The sequence below is a fragment of the Toxorhynchites rutilus genome, chromosome 2 (assembly GCF_029784135.1).
Source record: "Toxorhynchites rutilus septentrionalis strain SRP chromosome 2, ASM2978413v1, whole genome shotgun sequence".
Lineage (NCBI taxonomy): Eukaryota > Metazoa > Arthropoda > Insecta > Diptera > Culicidae > Toxorhynchites > Toxorhynchites rutilus.
In genome coordinates this window covers 40,014,546-40,039,212 of record NC_073745.1, presented here as the reverse complement: position 1 = coordinate 40,039,212, position 24,667 = coordinate 40,014,546, and the positions used below count along the sequence as shown (strand labels likewise).

The 24,667-nt window shown below is 40.8% G+C and overlaps 2 protein-coding genes across 2 annotated transcripts in view; both read right to left on the bottom strand.

The window, feature by feature from the left end:
- Positions 1 to 4,057: 4,057 nt before the first annotated feature.
- On the bottom strand, positions 4,058 to 4,728 carry LOC129765683 (ataxin-8-like). Its single transcript, XM_055766095.1, has 4 exons — positions 4,720 to 4,728; positions 4,517 to 4,663; positions 4,385 to 4,438; positions 4,058 to 4,231 (listed from the first exon to the last, which is right to left on the bottom strand). The coding sequence occupies exons 1-4, from the start codon at positions 4,726 to 4,728 to the stop codon at positions 4,058 to 4,060; spliced, it is 384 nt and encodes a 127-aa protein (XP_055622070.1).
- Positions 4,383 to 24,667, bottom strand: part of LOC129771800 (uncharacterized) — a 59,065-nt gene continuing 38,780 nt past the window's right edge. Inside the window, exons 2-3 of the transcript XR_008742477.1 lie at positions 4,589 to 4,859; positions 4,383 to 4,516 (exon numbers count right to left, since the gene is read on the bottom strand). The gene's annotated coding sequence lies outside the window, so the exon portion shown is untranslated. The remainder of the gene's footprint in view (positions 4,517 to 4,588; positions 4,860 to 24,667) is intronic.

Here is a 24,667-nt window from a genome sequence, read left to right as displayed (position 1 = left end):
AAATTAAAAACGGATAACAATCAAACAAAATTACATACTACAAAATTCAACACACATTTACGAAATCGAAGGATCTTGTGAGGAGAAAGGAAACCAATTTATCTGTGAAAACAATGATCTGGAATCTACAACGGATTAGTAAGAATATCATCAAACTGCAGCAATTCAAACTAATTCCTCAATGGATCATTTCTTTTACAATTTTACAACTTCAACCTATTCATCAATGTAGAAACATATACGAATTACTACTACTGGACTACTTGTACTTGAAATAAGTACCATTGATGAACCACCAGCAGAATATCTTCAAAATCTGACCCTTGCACTTCGAGAGAAATTGCAGAACAGTTCCTTGAAATGGAAAACTCACATTTTCGGATCATTCGGATTGACATTAATAATTATTATAACCATAGCCGTTGTCATTTTTTGTTACCGTTTTGAAAATTCAAATAGTAACATTTAGCTGAATATTGAAAACCCTAGAGCAACAAAGACGAAATTAATTTACGAATTTCGACATATGGCGCGCTTGTTGGCCTTCCACTAAAGAGTTATTTCAATACAATTCAGTGCAACAGTTCGATGCATTTTAAAGTAATATCTGAAATAATAAAAAGCAAATACATTTTCATAATTTGTTCGCCGGGGGAGAGCTTGTGTAAATGATTGTCTTCGGGCTTATTGATGGTTGATGATTTTCCGGTAGATTACTCAATTTTCGTGTATTCCTGCATTATATTCGGGTTGAAAGTGCCGTTAAAGCACAACACATTTTAAGCACGATGGGAATTTTCCAGCAGTGTTCTTCGATTTAAAATTGAAGAAAAAAAATCGTTTCATTGCGATTGCTACGGCCAACTCAATCGATTTCGAATTTTCTGTTACGCTCTGCGAAAGATACAGCGGATACTGATATGTAGTGTTGCTAAGAGATACATAAAAACTACTTCTATATTCGATAAGTTATTTAAGTTGACAACTCTTGGCGTAATCCTACGTCTCTTCCGTTATGTCGCCAACATTACCCACTTGTTTTCCCATTAACGAAAATTCCCCTTATTTTCTGAACACACATCGTTCCCCACAATTTGGTTCGTTCGCAATATTTTATCACAATCGATCAAAAATAAAATTTACCAAATTGAAATGTTCAAAACCTCGAGGCGACAAACTGCATTGCGCACTGGCCTTTGCTGCTAAAAAATTTTCAAGAATGACGTTGAGGAATATATTGCACCAACAGCATTCCAAAGGGCAATATACTCATACCTTGTCAACCTTATTAATAACAAAACGTGGTTCGTCTTTCGACAAACCAGCTTCCCTTCAAAACCAGATTTTTTTTACATTTCAACATTTCATGTGAATCAGCCAGCCAGCCGAGGTCAAACCAATGCAATGCAACGCTATTTCACGCCCTTCCCCCAACCAGATGTGCAGCCTCCGCCACAACACTGGCCGGGCCTGGGCCGGTCTTGATTGAAGTGACACAAACTCATCCAATTCTTCACGCAACAGTGATTTTAATGAGACAGTCAGCTAAACTCCGAGCATTAGAAGCAATTGCATGTCACGTCTCACATGTGTGTGTTCGTGTGCTCTCGCGTCTCAAACGTCAATTGATGGACACACGACAAAAATTCAGTTTGTCAACTTCCGCAGACAGCGCAATGTTCACGACGCGATCGTGTGCCCGCCTCCTCATACTCGATGGGCTGATGAGGGGGCAGTTTTAATTTTGATTTTTCCCTTTGACTGTCGGAACTATCGGGATTGACAAGAGCATTTAGCTGTGCATACCTTCAACCAATAGTTCTTCAACAGACCAGAGAACCACCGCCGAAGCCGAAGCGCTCGTCTGTTCGCGGGGGGTTTGCTCTTTGTTTTTAATTTAGAAGCAAATATCTAAATGCGCTGGCGTTGGTCGCGGATCCTTGTTTGGAGGTGCAGCGGTGCGATGCGCACCGGTGATAAATAGAATTGTGCCTGGCTTTCCTGCACTACCAAAAACTTTCAAACCTAGGTGGAAGTTACGGAGGCACCGCCGCCGTGTCTTCTCTGATTATGCGGGAAGTTGATTAGATGCAGCGTAGAGTGGCACCGAATAAAACCGGATGCCTGGGATGCTGTATATTCAATTCGACAGTAACATTAAATTTGAATTAATTATTCAATGTTTGATGTTTTAGGGAGTGGAACTGGTGGGCCAACGTTGGCGGTGCAAAAACAGCAAGGTTTTTGGTAGGCTTTTGTGCTATAATCATGGCGGTGGTTCGTTTCTGTGCGGTCTGTGCGTAATGTCTTCGGTAGCAGGAAGCCTTTCGGTAAGGGATGAACTCATGGCGCTGCAGCTTTGTGTCTGACGCTGGATAAGTTTGGATGCTACTCTGGGAGAGCTGTGGCTAGCACTCGAAAGCATCACTGTGCCATGGGTCACGGGTAACATGATGACACATCACACTGGAGATCTTGACGGCCCGACGAGATTCACGTGAGGTGGTTGCGAACAGCGCTGAGGTGGCGCGGACCGAGGATATGTAGGAATACGATTTCGATCTCGACCGGAACAACACTGCAGGATGTGCAGTATGCGATTTTCAGCAATATTTACTTGCAATATATTATGTTTACCATTAAAACCGTCACCCGTGGCCATGTATGACGATAAAACCACCCTGGGAAGCGCACCCAGCGCCGTTTCCACCACACCCACTAGTGGGGCTTTTCCGGAGGATGGTGGCTCCCACCCACCCAAAATGGTTCTTGTGTGCATTCGCCTTCCCCGACGCGTATAGTGGAAGCGAATAGTTCGTTGCATCTCCACTTCTTGCCTCGCGCTTTGGCTGTAGTTGTTCGCTGCGTTAACACATATTTGATGGGGTCTTGCAGCTACCGATTCCTGTGCGTATGTCTGGGACACACAGCATCAGCATCAGCACCAACAGCCACTCTTCCTAAGATGTGATCGTTGTATTGGAGTGCGTTTCGCACGTTACGAATAAAGTTTGTGAACCCAAGAGCCCCCTGCAGGCTATGCGTATGCGTGTGCGCCCCCACAAAAGAGGAGAAGCTGAGCCTCCTTTACAACCCAACTGTTGTTCTCCTCGAGCCCTAACCTGGGTTCAGGTGGTGTGGCAAGAGCCCTGCCTGTTACCGGGAATCGGTGGGCGGCGGGCGGAAGCGTGTGACGAAGAATTCGATTCCGGTGGCCTTTTACCCCCTTGGGTACTGCGTGTTGACTCGCGAACACATCGAGGAGAACACAAACAACCAGCGACCGAACCAGCACCACCATCGAGGATCTTTTTGAGATGTGTGTGAGCTCGGTTGGCTCCTGACGGGGTGGGTGCGCGCGCACATCTTCCGAACTCGGTTCGCCGCAGATGTGTACCTTCTTTCCATATTTTGGTGGAATATTTCTTAGTTTTATTGCTTTCAACACGATATAATATAACGCTTGGAGGGTGAGGAGCCACGCGCTGTCGGGGTGGAAGACTGGCCGCACGAAAACTGCCAACAGTCTTCGGGGCAGGAGCCACCGGTGCTGCCAGTGAGGACAAAATATGAAGAGAAGGCTATTAAAGTCATATGACAGAAAATCGATATTTCTAGAAGAGACTAGCGCTCTAAAATCCGTTGTATATATATGTTTGTATGTATGTCGAGGAAAAACGGTTCCGGGAATGGATTTTCGGGGCTTATGGAAACAAAGTGGGAAGAATTTTTGGAGCTTAGGAATGTGTGTTGAGTGCGTTTCCAGCTGGGGGGTGGCGGTTCCCAGAGCACATTCCCTTATCCACATACTGATACAAACCCCTTAAAAAGTTGTTAGGCTTCCAGGACGCATCGTGATTGGAATTTTTCTAACGAATCTTGCAGCAATGTGCCCACCCTTTTCGAACTGATTTTAACCCAATGAAAATAATTTCTCAAAACCACGCGAACACATATTGATCAAGTGGTCGTCTCAGTGCAACAGAGCGAATTATTCTACCGCGAAACTTTGGATCTTTCGTTACCTGTCTCCTCCGCTGGTGTTTTCCCATTTGCACTAATAGGAATTTTGGAAATGGCTGAAGTCAAACCCAAAAGGATTTCTTTGGGCAGCCGCTGCCGCTGCCGCCGCCGCCATCATGCTGCTGTTTTGCGCCGTCAGATGGTGCGCGTGATGATGGGAGGAAGCAACATTGTGATGGCTTTGTTGTTGCTGTTGCTGTTGCTGATGCTGTTGTATGTGTTGTTGTTGTTGTTGTTGTTGTTGTTGTTGTTGTTGTTGCTGCTGCTGGTGTTGCTGATGTTGCTGATGCGATTGTGTTTGTTGATGGAGATGGCTGGCGCCGAGGGCGGCTGCAGCTGCAGCCATTGTTTGTTGTTGCACCGCTTGTTGCTGTTGCTGGAGTTGTTGTTGCTGGTGATGGATGGATGACTGATGCTGTTGTGATTGTTGTTGTTGTTGTTGTTGCTGCTGCTGTTGCTGTTGCTGCAAATTCGGTAGGCTATTTCCGAACACCTGAAACTGAGCCTGTTGGAGTTGTTGTTGTTGCTGCTGTTGTTGTTGTTGCTGTTGTTGTGAATGACTCACCGATTGCTGCTGGCTACTGCTGCTGGTGCTGCTGCTGTTTTGATTGTTGGTGTTACTGCTGTGCGCTTGTGGGTGCTGTTGACTCAGAGGAGCTGTCTGCGATTGAGATCCAGCAACAGCGGGCTCTTTACGAGCCCCATAATGTCATTCTCCGGTTGCGGTGATAGTAGTCCATTGCCATGGGCTGCTGTAGCTGCTGCCACTCGCACCGACACCCGGGCTGGGATTGACCCCTGCTCCACTCATGATACTTCCTGGTGGTTTCTGAGCACTGTAAAGATAGAACGGAATAAGATAACGATTAGATGGCGTACTATCGTACTATTAGAGGCATAGTACTTCAAATTGAAATAAAATAACGGATATATAGCTGTTCGGATGTGGAGAAATTTCTGAGGCAGTGACTGATATTTGAACAGCCCAAAGCTAGAGGGTATTACGATCAAAATTTGGTTGACGCAAACTTGATGAATTTCTTTTAATTGCGCATTTAAAAAAACTGAATGTGGATTTCTGAGTTTAATGTGCAAACGAAGAGCGCAGTGTGTAAGTGTAGCCCAGAGAGTGAACTGGACGTAAATAAATATAAAGCTACAAAATAATAAAGTGTTGTGTTCATGAGATATTAGTTATCAACAATCCATGGAAATACCACATTGGTGATCCTGCCACGATATTGACAGGGGCAATTTCTGAATAGACATGTGCAATGTAGGAGACGACGGGATGAGACGGCCACCCTAAGCATAGAGTTCAATCAAACACAATGTATACAAAATAGAAAATTGAAAATCTTTAGGACATTTTCCGCAATCACGTTGATTTTCAGAAAGTTACATGATAAATCAAAAAAAGGTATGAAAAAGGTGCTACTAAAGGGTGTGTCACATCAAATTGCATCACGGAAAAAACGCTGTAGAAATTGATTTTTTAGGAATTATATCTTCAGCTTTCGCTTATAATCAGATAAGAGTGTATAGATCACGTTGGCCATGCTTCACTGTCAATTTTTCGTAAATTTGGAAAAATGTCGTCGAACGAAAAAGAGCGTCGTGAATTAATCCTGCGCACTCATTTCGAGAATCCGGAGTTGTCACATCGGGACATCGGTAAGATGCTGGGAATCGTCCAATCCACGGTCAGCAGAGCACTAAAACGATACTTCGAGAACCTAACCATCGACCGGAAGGTGAAGAACGGCAAAAATGGATGCTCCGTCAGTGAAAAAGATCACAAGCGCGTAGTTAAGCAGTTTAGACGTGATTCGAGAAGTTCGGTCCGGGATGTCGCCAATAAGCTGAATTTGTCAAGTTCATTCGTCCAGCGGACCAAGCAGCGAGAGGGCCTGCGTACATACTGTGTGGTTTTGGCCACCAAAAGTCCAGCCACTTCGGAGATGTTTTATCCTTGTCCGCAGAGCACACGTCTTGCCTTTACCGCTGCCAGAATCCCGTGGGGCCAGATCTCGTGCTGCGTAATTAGGTCGGGCGATGCAGGGTTGGAGCAAACCTTATAGCCGGCGAAATATGGGCGGCAGGGCTGCATCGCATAGGCACGGTATGTATAAAAGGGACAACGCAACGCATTGCAAGTGAAATACATTGGATGTAATAGGAGGATCACATTCACGTCCCACACATCACCCCTCTTCCGAAAAAAAAAACCGAAACTCAGGGATAAATTGTTCATTGTGTTGTCGAATACATGATCAAATATATACTTTACATGCTAGATCTTAAATGCTTCATTTCCAACTACTGTTATGAAATTTTTCGAGAGTTCAGGTGTTCTCTTCGTTCGTTTTGGCGTTTAACAACTATAGGCTGTGAAATTTCATACCGGGGGATGCTGTAGAGCAGTGTGATCGTTTCTTTTGCTTTCCTAATATTTTGTAGGGATAGTTCCTTCGGAGTGCCTCCCATTGTATGCTTTATTTGTCTGCGACACATGTTTTTTCAAGAACTGACCGCTTTCATCGCTCAAAACCAGCATGCCATTCCGTTTTTCCCTCGCGGTATACTTACGATGGTCGAAACGTGATTCCTCTTTTGCACGAGTTTGACGTTCAACGACTGTCTCGCCTAATTTAATACGATATTGACGAGCTCCCCACGCAGCAGAGTTATATGCATGAACTGCTGCGTTCAATTCCTCTCGGTAGCTTATTCCATTTGCAAACTGTGATCATGTCTTTTTTTCACCGGCTTCATGCAGTTTCTGGTGATTGCGCAAAAAAAAATTAAAGACTTCATCTATCCCTTCGCATCTTTCGTCATACTGGTTCGCCAAACTCGCTCTCAAAATATTTTCAAAACCTATTACGTTTCTCGCGTAGTAATCTCGATCAACCATCGTATATAATTACCACATCTATTAATCTCAATCCGGTTGTCTCAATCCGCTATAATTCGTTCTAAGCATCGCGGTCGCCTCTATTCGCTAATTGAATAAAAACGCGGTCGTCTCGACCCACTAAAAACACTCAAATGTTCAAAGCACAGTCGTCTCGATCCGTTACAAATACGCCACTCGTCTCGATTCGCTATAAGCGCGGTCGTCACGATCCGCTTTTAATAACATCAAGCGCGGTCGTCGCGATCCGCTTTTATTAACATCTAGCGCGGTCGTCGCGATCCGCTTTTAATAACAACAAGCGCGGTCGTCACGATCCGCTTTCAATTACATCTAGCGCGGTCATCTCGATCCGCTTTTAATAACAACAAGCGCGGTCGTTGCGATCCGCTTTTAATTAGATTTAGCGCGGTCGTCACGATCCGCTTTCAATAACACCATGCGCGGTCGTCGCGATCCGCTTTTAATTACACCAAGCGCGGTCGTCACGATCCGCTTTTAATTACATCTAGTGCGGTCGTCGCGATCCGCTTTGAATAACAGTTAGCGCGGTCGTCATGATCCGCATTTAATAACACCAAGTGCGGTCGTCACGATCCGCTTTTAATTACCACGATTCCGATCCCAATGTACATCACTACACATATCAAACATAAAAATTACATCACTACACATTTCAAACAAAAAATGTACATCACTATCTATTTCAAACGAAAAATGTACATCACTACACATTTTTTCCTCATTTAACAAACAAACAAAATGTGAGAAAAAAAAGCACTCGTGTTGAGCTACCGGCGATATTACAACAATCACAATAACTAAGCCGGGATGACAGCCATAATTTTTCTCACTTCCACGTATTTGTTTTTACGATTTTTTTTTGCGATTTCGCTCCACACCACGCTAAAATAATCGGCCAAACGGTTGATTAGCCGCGACGAACACAAGTAGCCGTACTGCAAAAAATTCCAGCTCCTGGCAGGATCGCCAATGTGTGGTTTTGGCCACCATAAGTCCAGCCACTTCGGAGATGTTTTATCCTTGTCCGCAGAGCACACGTCTTGCCTTTACCGCTGCCAGAATCCCGTGGGGCCAGATCTCGTGCTGCGTAATTAGTTCGGGCGATGCAGGGTTGGAGCAAACCTTATAGCCGGCGAAATATGGGCGGCAGGGCTGCATCGCATAGGCACGGTATGTATAAAAGGGACAACGCAACGCATTGCAAGTGAAATACATTGGATGTAATAGGAGGATCACATTCACGTCCCACACACATACAAGGTTAAGAAGGCTCCTAACCGCGACGAAAGACAAAACATGGTGGGGAAGACGCGAGCCCGGAAGCTGTACACCGAAATGCTGACGAAGCCGCATTGTCTGGTAATGGACGACGAAACCTACGTCAAAGCGGACTTTCGTCAGATGCCGGGCCTGTTGTTCTTCTCCGCAGAATTCAGAGTTCCGGAGGAGATTTGCAAGCAGAAACTATCCAAGTTTGCCAAGTACATGGTGTGGCAAGCGATTTGCTCTTGCGGACAGCGGAACGCCCCCTTCGTGATGACCGGCACGGTAAACGGGCAGGTTTATCTTAAGGAGTGCCTACAGAAGCGCTTACTACCACTATTGAAGCAGCACGAGGGCCCGACCATCTTCTGGCCGGATCTCGCTTCATGCCACTATTCAAAGGACGTGTTGGAGTGGTACGAAGCCAACGGGGTCACCTTCGTGCCAAAGGATATGAACCCGCCCAACGCGCCGGAGCTTCGCCCAATAGAGAAATATTGGGCGATTATGAAGCAGGCCCTCCGGAAGAACCCAAAAGTTGTCAAATCGGAGGCGGACTTCAAGAGAAAATGGATTTCTGTTCAAAAAAAACTACAACCTAACGTTGTACAGAACCTTATGGACGGGGTAAAGAGGAAGGTGCGAGCATACGGGCTTGGGCTCGAAGTATGAATAAAAAGAAAATGCCAAAAGTTGTTTAATAGTTTTTATTTTACTGTCTAAAATGTTCAAAAGGATCGGTCTACTGGGCGAATTTCTACAGCGTTTTTTCCGTGATGCAATTTGATGTGACACACCCTTTAACATAATGCCAGCCAAGGTTGGCCAACACTAGGGGTAAGACAGCCATATGAACAACCTCGTGTTTCTAGCCGTTAGAGAGGATTATCATTTCCGGGAAAATTCAGCTACAGATCAAGGAATATGTACTTTAGTTCAACCGTGACAAGAGTGAGAGGAGTTATTTTCCCTGAATTTTCCCTGATTTACCTGAATTAAAAAAACATTATATGTGGCATCTAATAATTCATCAAAGTTTTATATATAGATAGCCATCAAATATTACCCCAGAAAAATCTAATGCCCAGCATTATACAGAACTACTATGATGTTAAATATTGAATAGAATCAATCAAAAGAGCAACTTAATATCGGTATATAAAAAATGGTGCATTTATCAGATTACTGTGAAGCCGCTACTAAAGAGCATCTCACATGTTCCAAGTTCACCAGAAAAAAAAGTTTTGAGGAATTCCTCAATTAGAAACGAGAGATAGTTAATGAGAGCGGCACACGGAAATGACTATTTATTTACTTTAGCTTAACGTTTTTACAACATGGCCTGATTCACAATATCTTGTGTATCATTCATTGCTTGTTGTTTTTGTGGTGCGGCTTGCAAGGTCTGCGACCAACCGCATTTATCTCGCAGGAGGACCATCGTGATACTGGAGTTTTACGGCCCGAGTATACCCTGGACTGTGCAAAGACACTTATGACGGCGTCAATTCGCTGTTTATGCTTATCAAAATTCAATTCGCTATGGTTATATTTCGGTTTGTGAGTTAACAGAGAAGCGATATTAGGTATGTACGGGAAAGTTAATTGGCTTTGAGTAGGCAATTTAAATTATTGAAATAATTGTATTAGTGGGGTAAAACGGACAGTTCCCAGTGGGAGTGAGATGGACTGTGAAAAATCTGTTTAGCCTATTTCTAAGGAATACCTTGCGTCTATAAATGGAAATTAAATCGCCAAATGTGGACTGTTTAGAAGCTAACTGGAACCGAAAGCAAAATAGTTGAGGGTCTGTCCGTTTACACTGCTGAAAAGCACGATATCACTTCTAGGTGGATTAATTCAATTTTTTTATCATGTCCGTTAAATTTGTGATGAGCTCAGACCTTGGTTGAATAAAATTACTCCTCTCGCGATCGATAAACCTCTACGTTTAATGTATTACAAACCTGTCCATATTACCCCCACTATATGTTCATACTACCCGCACCGAAAAAAAATCTGTATTTTTCGGTCTGTTTTAATTTCAGTAAAAACAACGAAAACCCCTTTTTTTTGTAAAATATTTGGTCAATTAGCATCAATGCATCAATGCATCAATGCATCAATGTTTTGTGTCGACTCCATTCATAATCTACCGTACGAAAGTCGCTGTTAGCTGATCCGCGATGATTAAAGTACAGTGTCGACGTCTGGTGGCGATATCTGCTTAGGGAGGCAAATTATTCTCTTTCAGTTTAGCAGGTCCGAAGGCAGTTTTACATTGTTCGAATTTTGAATGAAAACTTCATATTATTTAATTACTTGAAACACGACGTCCTGACCCTTTCTTAACAATTTGTCGATACATTTCTCGATGTTTTTACAAAAACATTTCATTCACAGTATCAAACATATTTTTCGTTGATTATTTTTTTCTCAATTCGCAAAAAAACCTGCTACCATTTTACATAGAACACATATTCGACACGGAAAGGTTGTATTTTGTTCATAATTTTTATTTTAAAAGTTTATACATTCCACCTGAATACACATTATTGTCATTGTCACTTCCTAAACTCAGATAACGAAACTCAGGGTCGTCAACGCGAATAGTTGGAAACGCTGGAGCTACTTACACAAATCAATATAACCATTCCTGGCAACAAAGAACCCAGTGACATAATATGTAACAAGTTACATCGAAAAGTAACAAACGACGAGACACATTGCTCTGTTTCCTAAAATCAAAACAAATTGAAAACAAGAATCTTCTTAAGCCCGAAGGGTATGTATTTCTATAAAAAATCAACAAATCAACAGATCTACAGATATTCTCAAAGATCTGGCATCTTTGGGCGTCACATCTCCAGAACCGTCGCTGTGAATTATTGTCGTAACAAATCGTAAGAAAATACACCACCAACAAGAACTTAGACTCCAATTGAACCAAAGCTTTGCGCCGTTATATTTCCAACTTTGATGGATGGCTTATTTCTACCCGCTCTCCACTCCTAGTGCTCCTCAGCAACCCAGTTTCCCCAGCACTCTGTGTGCATCTGCTGTACGGAGAGTGCAGCGGAGTAACGCTGTTTGCTTTACTCCTAACGGAATATATAGAGTTTCAAGGGGGCCACATGTACGCTGCTAACATGGCACTATAAAAACCAAAACAGCGAAAACCACTAAAGTATTTTTTTTTACTGTCTCGCTCGCTCCAAGCGGCACGAACGCGCTTTGGAAGCTGGAGCGGAGTTCGTCGCCGAAGCGGGTACAAACTTGAGCTGCTTCGAGGTCTGCCGTGTTACTAAGCGCGCGCCTTCCTCCGAAAACACGATAAACTTGGCTGGCTGTAATGCCAGGGCAGAGAAACCGAAGAGCTGCTGCAGCTTACCCAGTGATTGATGGATGGATGGTTGGATGGATGGAAGCAATATAGATTGTAAATAAACACACATATACCCAAGTATATACAGCTCCAAGGTGCAATCGTAACGATTGAACACAAAATGGCGATTGTTACTGCATTCTAATATTTGCAGGCAAGCAAACGAAGGGTCTGGTTTCGATGCAACGACTTTTGAACCGTTGTGTTGGGTGCTCAAACAGACTCCAATTTCAGAAAAAGAGTGCGTGTTGAATTAATGAAAGCCGATCATTGATTGACCTTAAATTGAATTGACTTGCAGAAACTAATACTTGAGAAGGTTATTCATCTCTCTCGTTTCAGGAGATGTATTTGGAGGAGATCATATGTTTATATTGAAAATGTACTAACCGATTCATTGCTCTCATTTGCTATAAAATTTAGGTGCAATAGGTGTTTGTTAGTAGTACGAATAAACTACGATAGTGAACTGTTCAAATTTATTCATAAAATCAAATCCAAAAGATATTCAGGGGCCAAATATTAGGTTGTCCGGAATTTGCAGATGAACACTTTCACGCCTAAGGTGAATATTTTTCCCTTTTACAAAAATCGTCATCGATTGTTCAATTATTATTGAATCGATATTTTTTTTACTGAATGTTAAGGCACCACACAATTTGACCAATGAACATTTAATGGTTCGTGTCTTAATCTGCAAATCGCTTCATAAACGTAAAGAAAACATGCGTATATTTGGCCTCAAAATACACCCAAATTTCATTGCAAGCCAATTTTCTTACTACGAGAGTCGTTCAAAAAATAAGTTTCAGTGCCTCAGAAATAGCGGAAAATTAAAGTTAGAACAAAAAACAAGGTGATTTTCGTAATCTACGTTTTATTTTCTATTTTTCTACATAATCGCCGTAACGTTCGAGGTATTTTTCATAGCGTGGCACGAGTTTTTTTTTATTCCGAGCGCGAAGTGCGTAGCGTCCAACTTTTCGAAGTACGATGTAACTGCGTCACGAATTTCTGCAGTGGTATCGAATCGTTGATCGCCGAACGCCAAGAAAAGTTTATATGGCGAGAAAAGTTCGAAAAGTGAAGAAAAATTTGAAAAAGTGATTTCCCATATGCTCTACATATAGTGTTAGGTGTTGTTAGTCTAATTAAAATTCGCATTGGGTTGAATAAACACTCAGAACCCCAATGCGAAGAAAACTATCTTTTCCATTTCAAATATGTTAAAGTAACATGTTTTTACCGATGAGAAAAATTGATAATTGTGTGGTATTGATAATTACCTTTATATTACATTGATTAGTTTGTTTTCTTTATTTCATCCATACAAAACACATGAGGCATCTCGTCTAGAGTCACAGAGGGTGGTTTCATCATATCTCATTTCACTTCGGAATCTTCTATCTGATACTATCTAACGACTAATTACCATCCTTCTGTCATCATCGATCGGTTGTAAACACTGGTGGAGTGAGCAAACAGTACAGAACAACCACACAAGACCGCAATTTTCAGGGCCACCAAATCATTATCAAAGAGTTTAATTCTTCAAACATATCCGAAACAAACAGATAGCCTAACGGAATCCTACGTCAACTATGCGGTCGTGTGTCAGACACAACCGTCCTGTGCCTCTTTTATTACATTTTTTGTTCGTCTTCCAAGCAAAAAAATGCAGGACATATTTCCTGTTTAATGGTATACAATACATGTCGCAATAACGATTTTGAGTAGTATGCGTTTGAAAACTCTTAATGAATCGTTACATTCATCAAGAAAAAACTTATTGTTTGTTCCCAGCTTTTCAAAAAACAACATCAAGCTCAATTGTCCCATGTTGATATTCTAGGCATAACTGTCCAACCATGTATTTTTTGTAAATCCATAATGAATGAATCGGTTCAAGTTCAAGAATTTTATGTCACGCATTCAGCAGGGCTAATGTACTCAATTCTGGTTTGGAAGAACGAACTAAACATCAAACAAATAAAAAAATTAACAGAACACGTGTACACCTTGTTAGTGAATGTTCAATAACAATGAAATTTATATTCTGCAAAGGTGTTGCAGATCACTCCTTTCGTCATAAAACGATGTTTTTATGCATAACCTTTCGGAAAAATAACAAAAAACTTATTATTTGTTCCCAGTATTTCAAAAAACAAAACAACATCAAGTTCAATTGTCCAATTTTGGTATTCTAGGCATAACTGTACTGCCATGTATTTTTGAACCGTAATCAAGCTCGATTGACTCAAGTGAGGGGAACTCTTCACATTTCATTAAACAATAGTTTACTGCTTATAAAAAGTCACAGGAGGATTGTGTCCGAGACACGACCACATAGTGGACGTAGGATCCCGTTAGGCTATCTGTTGATTTAGGATATGTTTAAAGAATTACATCGTTAAATTCTTTGGTGGCCCTCAGAAGGGCCGTTTTGTTTTTTGTTTGGTTGTTGGATATTGTTTGTTCACTCCACCAGTGTTTACCGAGCGATGGCAAACAGTCGTTAGATGTTGCGTATCAGATAAAAGATACCGAAGTGGAACGAGATATGATGAAAACCGCCCTCTGTGTGGAGAAGGTAATTTTTTTATAATTTTTACTTTCTTTGGTTTTGGTGTCTCTGTTAGGGAACACATTTCGGTAGGAACAAAAGTTCCCCCTACTTTCATGTATTTGCAGTGCCTATTTCCCCCAGGCGGCTTGGTTTTGATGTCTCTGTTAGGGAATACATTTCGGTAGGATCAAAAGCTCCCCCTTCTTTCATGTATTTGCAATATCGATTTCCCTCGGGCACCTTGATTTTGATGTCTCTGTTAGGGACCCGATAGCTAGTTTCATGACGTATATTATTTTCATCAATATAAAAAATTGTTATGGAGTGCCGAAATCGATGACGCAAAAATTTCATCAACCCATCATGAAATTACTGAGCAATAAGAGTTCGAAATTGGACAATTGTCACGATGTGCTCGATTTTCGATTTTCAATTTGTACCCCAATATGTTCCCGAAAGACGTAATCCTACGTCAAAAACCCGGTGTATTGCCAAATTGAAATGTTTAAAGCTTCTGGTGAACAAATATGCTAGAAAACTTTGATTGCGTTTACCTCAGTTGCTGATTTTGGAACATGGGATAACTATGCGTAGAATGGCATGTGATGCTTTCAAGACGGTCTATATTATTTTATAGAGTCTGAACGCCATATTTAACAAACAAGATTGCCGTGTTCTTCTCTGTATCAAATATGTATGGTATACATTATACATTGCACATCCCATTTCGCCAAATAAATTTACTGACAAGAAACAATAAGTTTATGTATGAATCAGCCAAAATAGGAGAAAATATATTGGACGCACAAAATAAACGAATTTTCTGTATCAACATCGAATAGTTGACATTGTTGGAAGATTTGTCGCAAAGATAGTTGACATTTTTAAATGCGATTAGTATACCGTGCGGGACCAAATTCCGTACACATAAGAAATGAATCAAAATCCGCACATACCATACAAACAGAGATGCCAACCTTCCTGATTTTTCAGAACTTCTCAGACTTTTTAGCACGCTCTCTGATATCTTGACGAACACTCAATTTATCCTGATTTTTCTGAAATGATCCTGATTTTTGCACTCTTCACATTATTCGTAATAAATTTACTGGTTTCTATGCGAAAGTTTTCTGTTTATCTTACATTGAGTTAATCTGTGTACTTAATTTTTTTTTATCTCTACCCTCAATTGTTTCGAGGCTTCCCAAAGCAGTGCTAGAAAATTTCATGAAACCAGATTGTCTGACGAATTTATGAAATTACACCGAGATTATGTTTGAGGAACAACATTGCTTTATTGAAGATAATGTGTATGTTCGTCTGATTTAAAGTAGAACAAACTTTAGTGATGTGCACCCGTGGCCGAGTGGTTAGCGTCTCACATTATCATGCCGGGTGTTCGGGTTCGATTCCCGTTCTGGCCGGGGGATTTTTCGGAAATTTCCTTCGACTTGTACTGTGGTCACGCGTATTCAAGAGCTTGCCCCTCGGAATACATTCAAGGCGTGTTATTTGGCTTAAGAAATGTCAACTTATTATTAGCAAATGACGCTGGTTAGTAAATACGTTGAGACGGCAAAAGTTCCACAGGGAACGTGAACGCCATTAAAGAAGAAGAAACTTTAATGATGGGACTATGGTAAATATATCTATAACTGTACTAAATATCATAAAAAATAGGAAACATTCAACGTCTTCCACTGCTGATATTCTTTCATCATTTGTTGAGTACAGAATCATTCCAAGGCGTGGATGATTTTTTTTTATCCCATTTATTTATTTAAGGCTCATTAGCATTTTAGCTGTAACAGAGCCGAATTTTAATCGTGTACATGTCACATGGTTATCATATCTATAATTAGCACATTACACAGTTCCCATTCGCCAGTATTCCTTCTATACCATTACATATGGTACATTCACACAGTAGCCATTTAGGCGTAAGGGTATTCTTTCTGTTCTTCCATTATCCAGTTGGACCACCGGACAGCGGAGACAGTTGTTTTGATCATTGTTGAATTATTTATAGAACAGTAGTCCGATGTGTCTGGCAGAGCAGAGCAGTTGTATGGATGAATCGATCTTATTTCGACCGTGGATCGATCTCCATCGCTGATGATTGTTGCGTGGACGTAGCTATTCTGTAACAACACAAAGATGGTCAATGAGGGCCCTGAGTTTTGAACTCACGATCGATCGCTTACTAAGCGAACGCGCAACCAATGTGGCTACGGAGACCCCCTTAAAGCGTGGATGATGAAGTGAAAATTTGAATATTGATTTCTCTGCATTTGACTGTAGAGATGCTGTAGGTTTTTCGGAAAAAATATAAATGATCAAAAAGTTAGGCGAAACACTAGCATTCCCGCTTATGCAAGGATTCATACCATGCTTATTAATCCTGTTACATATCCGGTCTTCGCCCGAAGAAAGGTATACTCTGTTTTTGGTGGGATTTGGATTGGTTTCTGTATTATAAGCTACTACCAAGCAACCTGTTTCTCACATGTATAGCTCACAGCAGCTTTCGACAAGGAAGCAAACATGTTCTGGGAGGATAGAATATGTAAGCTGTGTGAAAGATGGCGAAAGATTGTGAAACAGAACTATGGATATAAAATTAAATTATAATGCTTTGGTTGAAAACGATGTTCTTGTTTTCCCAGAAATCGACATTAACTTTTCGGACAACCCAATATGATCCATCCTGATTTATCCTGATTTTCATTTTCATTCTTCCTGATTTTTTAAAATTATAATTGGCAACCCTGCACACAAAACGCGTCCTCCACGGTATGAATATTTGAAAAAAATAAAGTAAATTCATGGGCTGCATTGTCCATGAGTCAAGTCAATGAGAATTAAGCAAGAATGTGTAAGTGAAAAAAGCATCAGTGAAAAAATTTAACACATCGAAAGAGATATCAGCTACATGACCCCTGAATGGTATCATTTCAGTATGGGATTAACTAGCAGTTAAATCATAATGGGACAAATCGACTTGACACGTTCGTCGCCCAAAACGACTTTTCTGAGTTTCTTGCGGAGCTATGTTCTTCTCCAATGGCACTAACGTTCCCAAGGCTTGCCTTCTCAACGTAGTACTACTTGCGTCATTTTTATTAGTAAATAGTTGAGATTTCGATGACGAACAATACGCCTTGAATGTATTCTGAAGTGGCAAGCTCAAGAATACGCGTGACTACAGTGCAAGTCAGAAGGGTTTCTTTAACGAAAAATCTCTTGCATAAACATTAGACCAACGAGACCCCGTCACAGATACTCAATTCATTTTGAACATCATTTCTCATTTTGATTTAATATTTATGAACATGCGACGAAACAAACAGAGGGGGCGCGCTCGAAGGACATTTATGTTTATCATATGGTGATTTGACATGGTCAAGAAACGCCAATTCAAGATATCGTAAGCTGTGTCAACAATTTATGGTCGACATATACGCGAAGGTACAGATTGAACGACTGCAATTCTTACTACACAATCAACAAAAGCGGTGCGTGGAATAATACATTCACTTGCGAGACACTATCATGAACAACGCCGACACAGCATTAGTTATAGCCAGGCCAAAGCGCAATGCATTGTCATGACATTGCTCGTGTGTTCAAACACAAAATGAAGTTCGATCGTATTCGTCCCCACATATTGTTGGTTGTATTCTGTTGAATGGAAAAAGCGCAATTTTGCATTCTGTTCAAGCTCAAGTGCAATCGAGTTGAGCAAATGTGACAACCTTGCCACGCAATTCGACGTAAACAACATTGGTCTCCATGTTCCATTTCTATGAAGCAAAAATAGTAATGGTTTTTCGGATGGAATAAACACGCAAAATTTAGCATTCAAACACATTCAAAACAAATTTAGCATCCAAACGAAATCGAATAATAATTTTCATTCAAATTTCAACAATTAAGAATTATTACCGGAATTATGCCGATCAGATGGAGAGTAAATTGAACCACAAATACGGATGACTTATTTTGACCATTGTTTCGCGACAAGGCGAACGAATTTAAGAGTGTAAAAGTCGATTTTGATCGAATTGTAAAATACGATCACTCATATGCATATATGAATATTGAGTTCTACAAATCGGTGAAGAGTAATAAAAACATCCATGAATAAAGGAAGTAATATGGCTGTGTTTCAAACTTAGATTACCGATGTGAATACTCCTCGATTGAATGTCAACGATAAAATAACGCGATTCCAAACAGGCCGATTAATCAGCTCCATTGAAGTTAGCTGGCGTATCGCTGTTTTCCAATTTATGAACGAGACCAAGCTGTTATAAACTAAGCCATGTTGAAAATCACATGCACGTATTTTCTAACAAGAAGACAGCAATAAATATTGATTTTCTATATTTCATTTTTTCTACTTTACGACAGACTTATATTACTTTTTTCAGTTGACGTTTAACTTTTAAGAGATCAAACATGTCAGTTACGTTAATGAAATACACCAAGAAACATCATATAACCTTTCGTTCAAATCATTTAATTCGTTTTTTTATCGGTCACATTCATTTAAAGATCGTTAAAATATTCAAACACACTTACAATACATTAGTGTGTTTTATTCAACACCCAAAATATTCACTAGAAATAATTTATTTGGCAGAACAACGTTTGCCTGGTCAGCTAGTAAATTAATAAAAAGTATAACATTATGATAATATGGTTATAATTTTCTTATTTTTCTACGTATCCTATAGTTACACTTAGGTGCCTATTCCATCAAATTGCTTTCAAAAATCCTATTTAATTTGAACGAGGAATAATAATAATTTGTTTTGACTGCATCAGCTCTGAAATCCCTCATCAATTTTGACAACAGTTTATATTCGACTTTAAACTGATGTTTAACTGGGCTATAGCCCAGTTGGAGAGCGCCATGTTAGCGAACAAGTGCGTATTCTACAATGAAATTAACGATTCCAAACCGAGTAAACGAAAAATTTAGACATCTCTGATTGTATCCAAAATTCTAACCTCAAAAAAGTTCCCCTGTGTCTTGAGCTAACCACCTCCACCGACCAGAGCACAACCTGTGGCTGAGGTTGCCAGATAGAGAGACAGAGAGCGCTAACGGCACAACAGAAATCAGCCCATGGTTGTGGCCTCGGCTTGCCGACGGAGGGATGGGAATTGTTGTGGCTGGCTGTGGTGGTGACAGACCGTGGCCAAACTGAATGAGGCCGACCAGTTATATCGCGTGCTGTGAAACGAGGGAAAAGTCATTGACACTTTGGGGGCAGTTTTTCATCGGCCGATGGGTCGAGAAGTGCATGAGAGGGGATGGTTTCTTTCACTTACGTGGCCTAGAAAATTTCTTTTATTTTTAGGATACCTTTGTATTTGCATGAATCGTCTATTGCCGATAATATAGGCAAGTAGCAAATTAAACAATTCTTCCGCTTTTATCATTTGTGAATTAATCGTGAATTAACCGCCGGTTGGTTTATTTTTCAGTTCCGACATTGGACGCATCGAATTAAGCTTTCATCCGATTAAACGACAAATAATTGGCTTGGCCTTGGGTGGCACACACACGCACACACACACACACACACACACACACACACACACACACACACACACACTATAGGATGCGTTTATATTTTAAATTTTGAATGCGTATTTTTCACACCAGCTGATGTGCTTTTGCTTCCCGTCAATGCGATTATTATTGGCTCATACAGCTGAGCCCCACCAAATTGAGGGTATATAAATACACATTGTGTGTCTTACCCCCGTGGTGTCCTCGCATTCATGTGTAGTGGTCCAACGATAGAAGAATGCGAAGAATGTCGATCGGATAGAGGACGGCATATCGATACAAATTAGGGAACAATCGTGGCTTATACCGGTTTTTTCGCTCAGGTGTGCATTGAAGGTAGAGTAAGGTTTTTATAGCATCTTTGCTGAGAATGGAAGCGTTTGAATACCGATGCTCAAGTAAATGCTAATTGGTTGAACTGGAAACTGGCATATATTAATTCATTACTTTAAGGGGGGTGGCTCCGATCACGATCTTCAACTTTTGTTACGAGCAGAAAGACACACACTCGTGACTATTTAGCTAATATAAAACCAATACAGTGGCGGAAAGGTTCCGATAAGTGCAGTTGTGAAACGAGGTCAAATGTACTCAACCACACAATCGAGCATCGGAGTCGTATCTTTCCACCAGTCGTGATAGTTCAGCAATGTAGGCGAATGGGATAGTGCAGTGTACGACGACTCAACGCTCAACGAGATTGTGCATGGAAAAGCAAACGCAAAGTAAATGCATCTTTCTTTTCGTTTGAAGAGAAAGTTGCAGTTTCCATAAACCACACTACCCGTACAATTAAAGTCATCAAGCACAAATTGTTCAGTGTAAATGCGTTTTCGCGTGAAACAAAATTCGTTTTCAACTGAACCTTTTTAATTTTATTTGTAGCATAATTGATTTCAACATAACATTTAAACATAAACATAACATTGAATGTAAAGGGTGATTTTTTAAACGTTTGGTTCTTGATTTTCAGAAAAATCATAGGAAAAAATTTTAAAAAATTGTAAGGGGTTGTATCTAGGACACGACCGCATATTTTCGACGAAGAACTACGAATTACATTATGCAATCCACTTGTTTACCACTTCGAATATTATTTTAGAATGCATCGAAATAATTGTAATAGATTATGTTCTTCGTTGCAAATAGACTACCAAAATATGCGAACGGAAGAATTGTGAAACGATCATTGTATTTCACGTTTCCCTCTGAAATTATTGCACATCTCATGTTTACGTAGTTCTCGAACCGCCAAAATTAACTCTAGTATCTGAAATGACGATTTTCCCAGGCTTGTCAGTTTTGAAGTACGTTTTAGGGAAACATATTCCGGTCTGCATAACGACAAGCGAGTACAAAAGTACTCAACACCAAAAAATACCCTCCATTTGCATGTATTTGCGAAGCGGATTCCTCCAGGCACATTAATTTTGAAGTCCGTGTTAGGGAGACACAGCTCGGTGGGAACGAAAATACCCCCGACTGGCATGTTTTGAAAAAAGCGAATTCCCCCAGGCACATTGATTTAGAAGTCCGTGTTAGGGAAACACAGCTCGGTGGGAACAAAAGTACCCGCGACTTGCATGTATATTTCCAAAGTGGACTTCCACCGGTACATCGAATTTGAAGTCTGTGTTGGGAAAACCGTGAATCGGGCCAATCAAAACTTGGCAGTTAGGGCGTTTAGATAACGCTTGACATTTTACAGTTATTCAATTGTTCATCTCATGAAAAATAACATTTTAATAACTGTGATAGACGCGTAGAAATATTTCCTATCAATTGATACAAAAATCTTTCCGAAATGATCGAGTTATAAGCATTCGAAATACGGGTAGGGTTAGCACACAAATCGGCAGAACAAATGTATGAGAAAAAGGAAGTTCTTCCAGTATTCATGAATTTTAACCCTTTAGAGATTAGCGAATTGTAATGTGTAGCTTATCAAATAAATCTTAGAGAATTCCTGATTCGATTGGTATGCAAATCATGAGATTTCACTCTCAGTGAAAATAGTTATTAACGTTAACTTTATTTCATAAACACGTGACCTATTTTTTGATTTGGCACCCTTCCTAAAAGACGTAGTTCTACGTCAAAATATTGGTCACGACTATGTGCTGGGTTAATCGACATAAACAAGAGGTTTGACATACCACACAAAAAATAGCCCAACTACGTCAAATCGCGCGATCTAGACGTCAAAAATGAGAGATGAATAGCTCAAATTCATTGCGCAATAGGTCCATCAATTCGTGTGCTGTGTGACATGTAGCAATGTCTTGTTAAAACTACACGTCAACCAGAATTAGCTCGTGTAAGTGAGTAACAAAATAAGAAAAAAAATGAGTTAATAGTAGCAAACAGTCATGATTTTCGTGACCTACAGGGTTTTCCAACTTTAAATTCCGAAAGTAAATTGAAATAAAACACACTTAGAATTCGAATTTCGATGAAACTTTTATTTCAAATTAAAGTTTGGTTTATGCCATTATGTGTGAAATACAACATCATTCAAATGTCCACCTAGGGCTTCCTCGCACAACTTGATCCGGAACAGGTAATTTGAATAGAATTTTCGGCACATATGGGGCGGTATCTTGTTCATAACTTCACGAATGTTGTCTTTCAAATGTTCAAGAGTTTGCGGAGAGTTGGCATAGACACGGTCTTTCGCATAAACCCACAAAAAAAAGGCTAGCGGGTTCAAATCGCATGATCGACCAATTGGCATCACCAAAACGCGAAATTATGTGTCCCTCAGATTTCGTTCGTAATATGGCCATGTTCGGTCGTGTTGTGTGGCACGTGGCGCCATCCTGCTGAAACCACATGTCATCCGTATCCATATTTTCAATTTGTGGCAAAAAAAAAATCGGTTAACATGCGGCCATAGCGCTCACCATTCACAGTTACCGTCTCGCCGTCCTCATTTTCAAAGAAATACGACCCGATGACTCCACCAGACCATAATGCGCACCAAACAGTGAGTTCTGGTGGATGCAATGGCCTCTCAACAATCACGTGTGGATTTTCTGAGCCCCATATACGGAAATTTTGGGTGTTCACATAGCCACCGAGCTCGAAATGTGCCTCATTGCTGAAGAAAATTTGATGCGAAAATTCAGCATTTTGCAGCTGTTGTTCGTTCACCCAATCGACGTATGCCCGACGCATTCCATGGTCACCATGCTCTAATTTTTGTACCAGTTGGACTTTTTATGGATGTAGGTGCAAGTCCAAATGCAAAATTCGCCACAATGATGTGTTTGATAAGCCCAATTGCTGAGCACGCCGTGGAATCGAAACATTCGGGTCATCCTCCACACTGGCAGCAATATTTTCGGCCGAATGCACATTACGATGATGCACAGGTTTCACAATATCCGCTACGGATCCAGTTTGTTCGAATTTACGCACTACATTAGCGATTATGTGCTCTGTAGACCGTCCATGACGACCAAAATCCGTCCGTAATGCTCGAAAAACATTTGCCGGTTTTTCATCATTTTTATAGTATAACTAGCTGACCCGGCAAACTTCGTCCCGCCCAAAATTTGTTTTTTGACATCCGGCGATCCTTTTTTTGGCATAAATAGAAGAAAATATAGGAGTGCGTTTCATCACATTAAAATCCATTTCCAGTTTCGAACAAAGATCAATTTCGCTAGCGCAAACATCAAATGGACTAACAGCACTTGTCACTATGTAATTGTAGAACATATGGGAATTCAATTTTCCGAATTTTCCTTTTTTCCTTCCGAGTTTTCCGAAAATTTTCAATTGCCATGTTTGGAGGGGTGTCATACCATCATAGAAACATTTCTCATACCCAAAAACCCTCACATCCCAAATTGTGCTTGATTAGTTCTCGAGTTATGCAAAAGTTTGTGTTTCATTTGTATGGCAGCCCCCCCTTAGAGAAGGGGGTGGAGAGTCTAACCACCATAGAAACATTTATTGCACTCTGAAATCTTCACATGCCTAATTTGGTTTAATTTGCTTGATTAATTCTCGAGTAATGCAGAAATTTGTGTTTCATTTGTATGGCAGCCTCCCTTAGAGAGGGGGGTGGAGACTCTTACCACCATAGAAACATTTATTGCACCCTAATACCTCAATATGCCCAATTTAGTTTCATTTTCTTGAATAATTCTCGAGTAATGCAGAATTTTGTGTTTCATTTGTATGGCAGCCCCCCCTTAGAGAGGGGGGAGGCTGCCATACAAATCACGAAAACCTTCCCCAGCCCCAAAAACCCCTACATATCAATTTTCATGTTGATCGGTTCAGTAGTTTCCGAGTCTAAAGGGTGTGTCACATCAAATTGCATCACGGAAAAACGCTGTAGAAATTTAATTTTTAGGAATTATATCTTCAGCTTTGGTTTTATAATCAGATAAGAGTGTATAGATCACGTTGGCCATGCTTCACTGTCAATTTTTCGTAAATTTGGAAAAATGTCGTCGAACGAAAAAGAGCGTCGTGAATTAATCTTGTACACTCATTTCGAGAATCCGGAGTTGTCACATCGGGCCATCGGTAAGATGCTGGGAATCGTCCAATCCACGGTCAGCAGAGTACTAAAACGATACTTCGAGAACCTAACCATCGACCGGAAGGTGAAGAACGGCAAAAATGGATGCTCCGTCAGTGAAAAAGATCACAAGCGCGTAGTTAAGCAGTTTAGACGTGATCCGAGAAGTTCGGTCCGGGATGTCGCCAATAAGCTGAATTTGTCAAGTTCATTCGTCCAGCGGACCAAGCAGCGGGAGGGTCTGCGTACATACTAGGTTCAGAAGGCTACTAACCGCGACGAAAGGCAAAACATGGTGGGGAAGACGCGAGCCCGGAAGCTGTACACCGAAATGCTGACGAAGCCGCATTGCCTGGTAATGGACGACG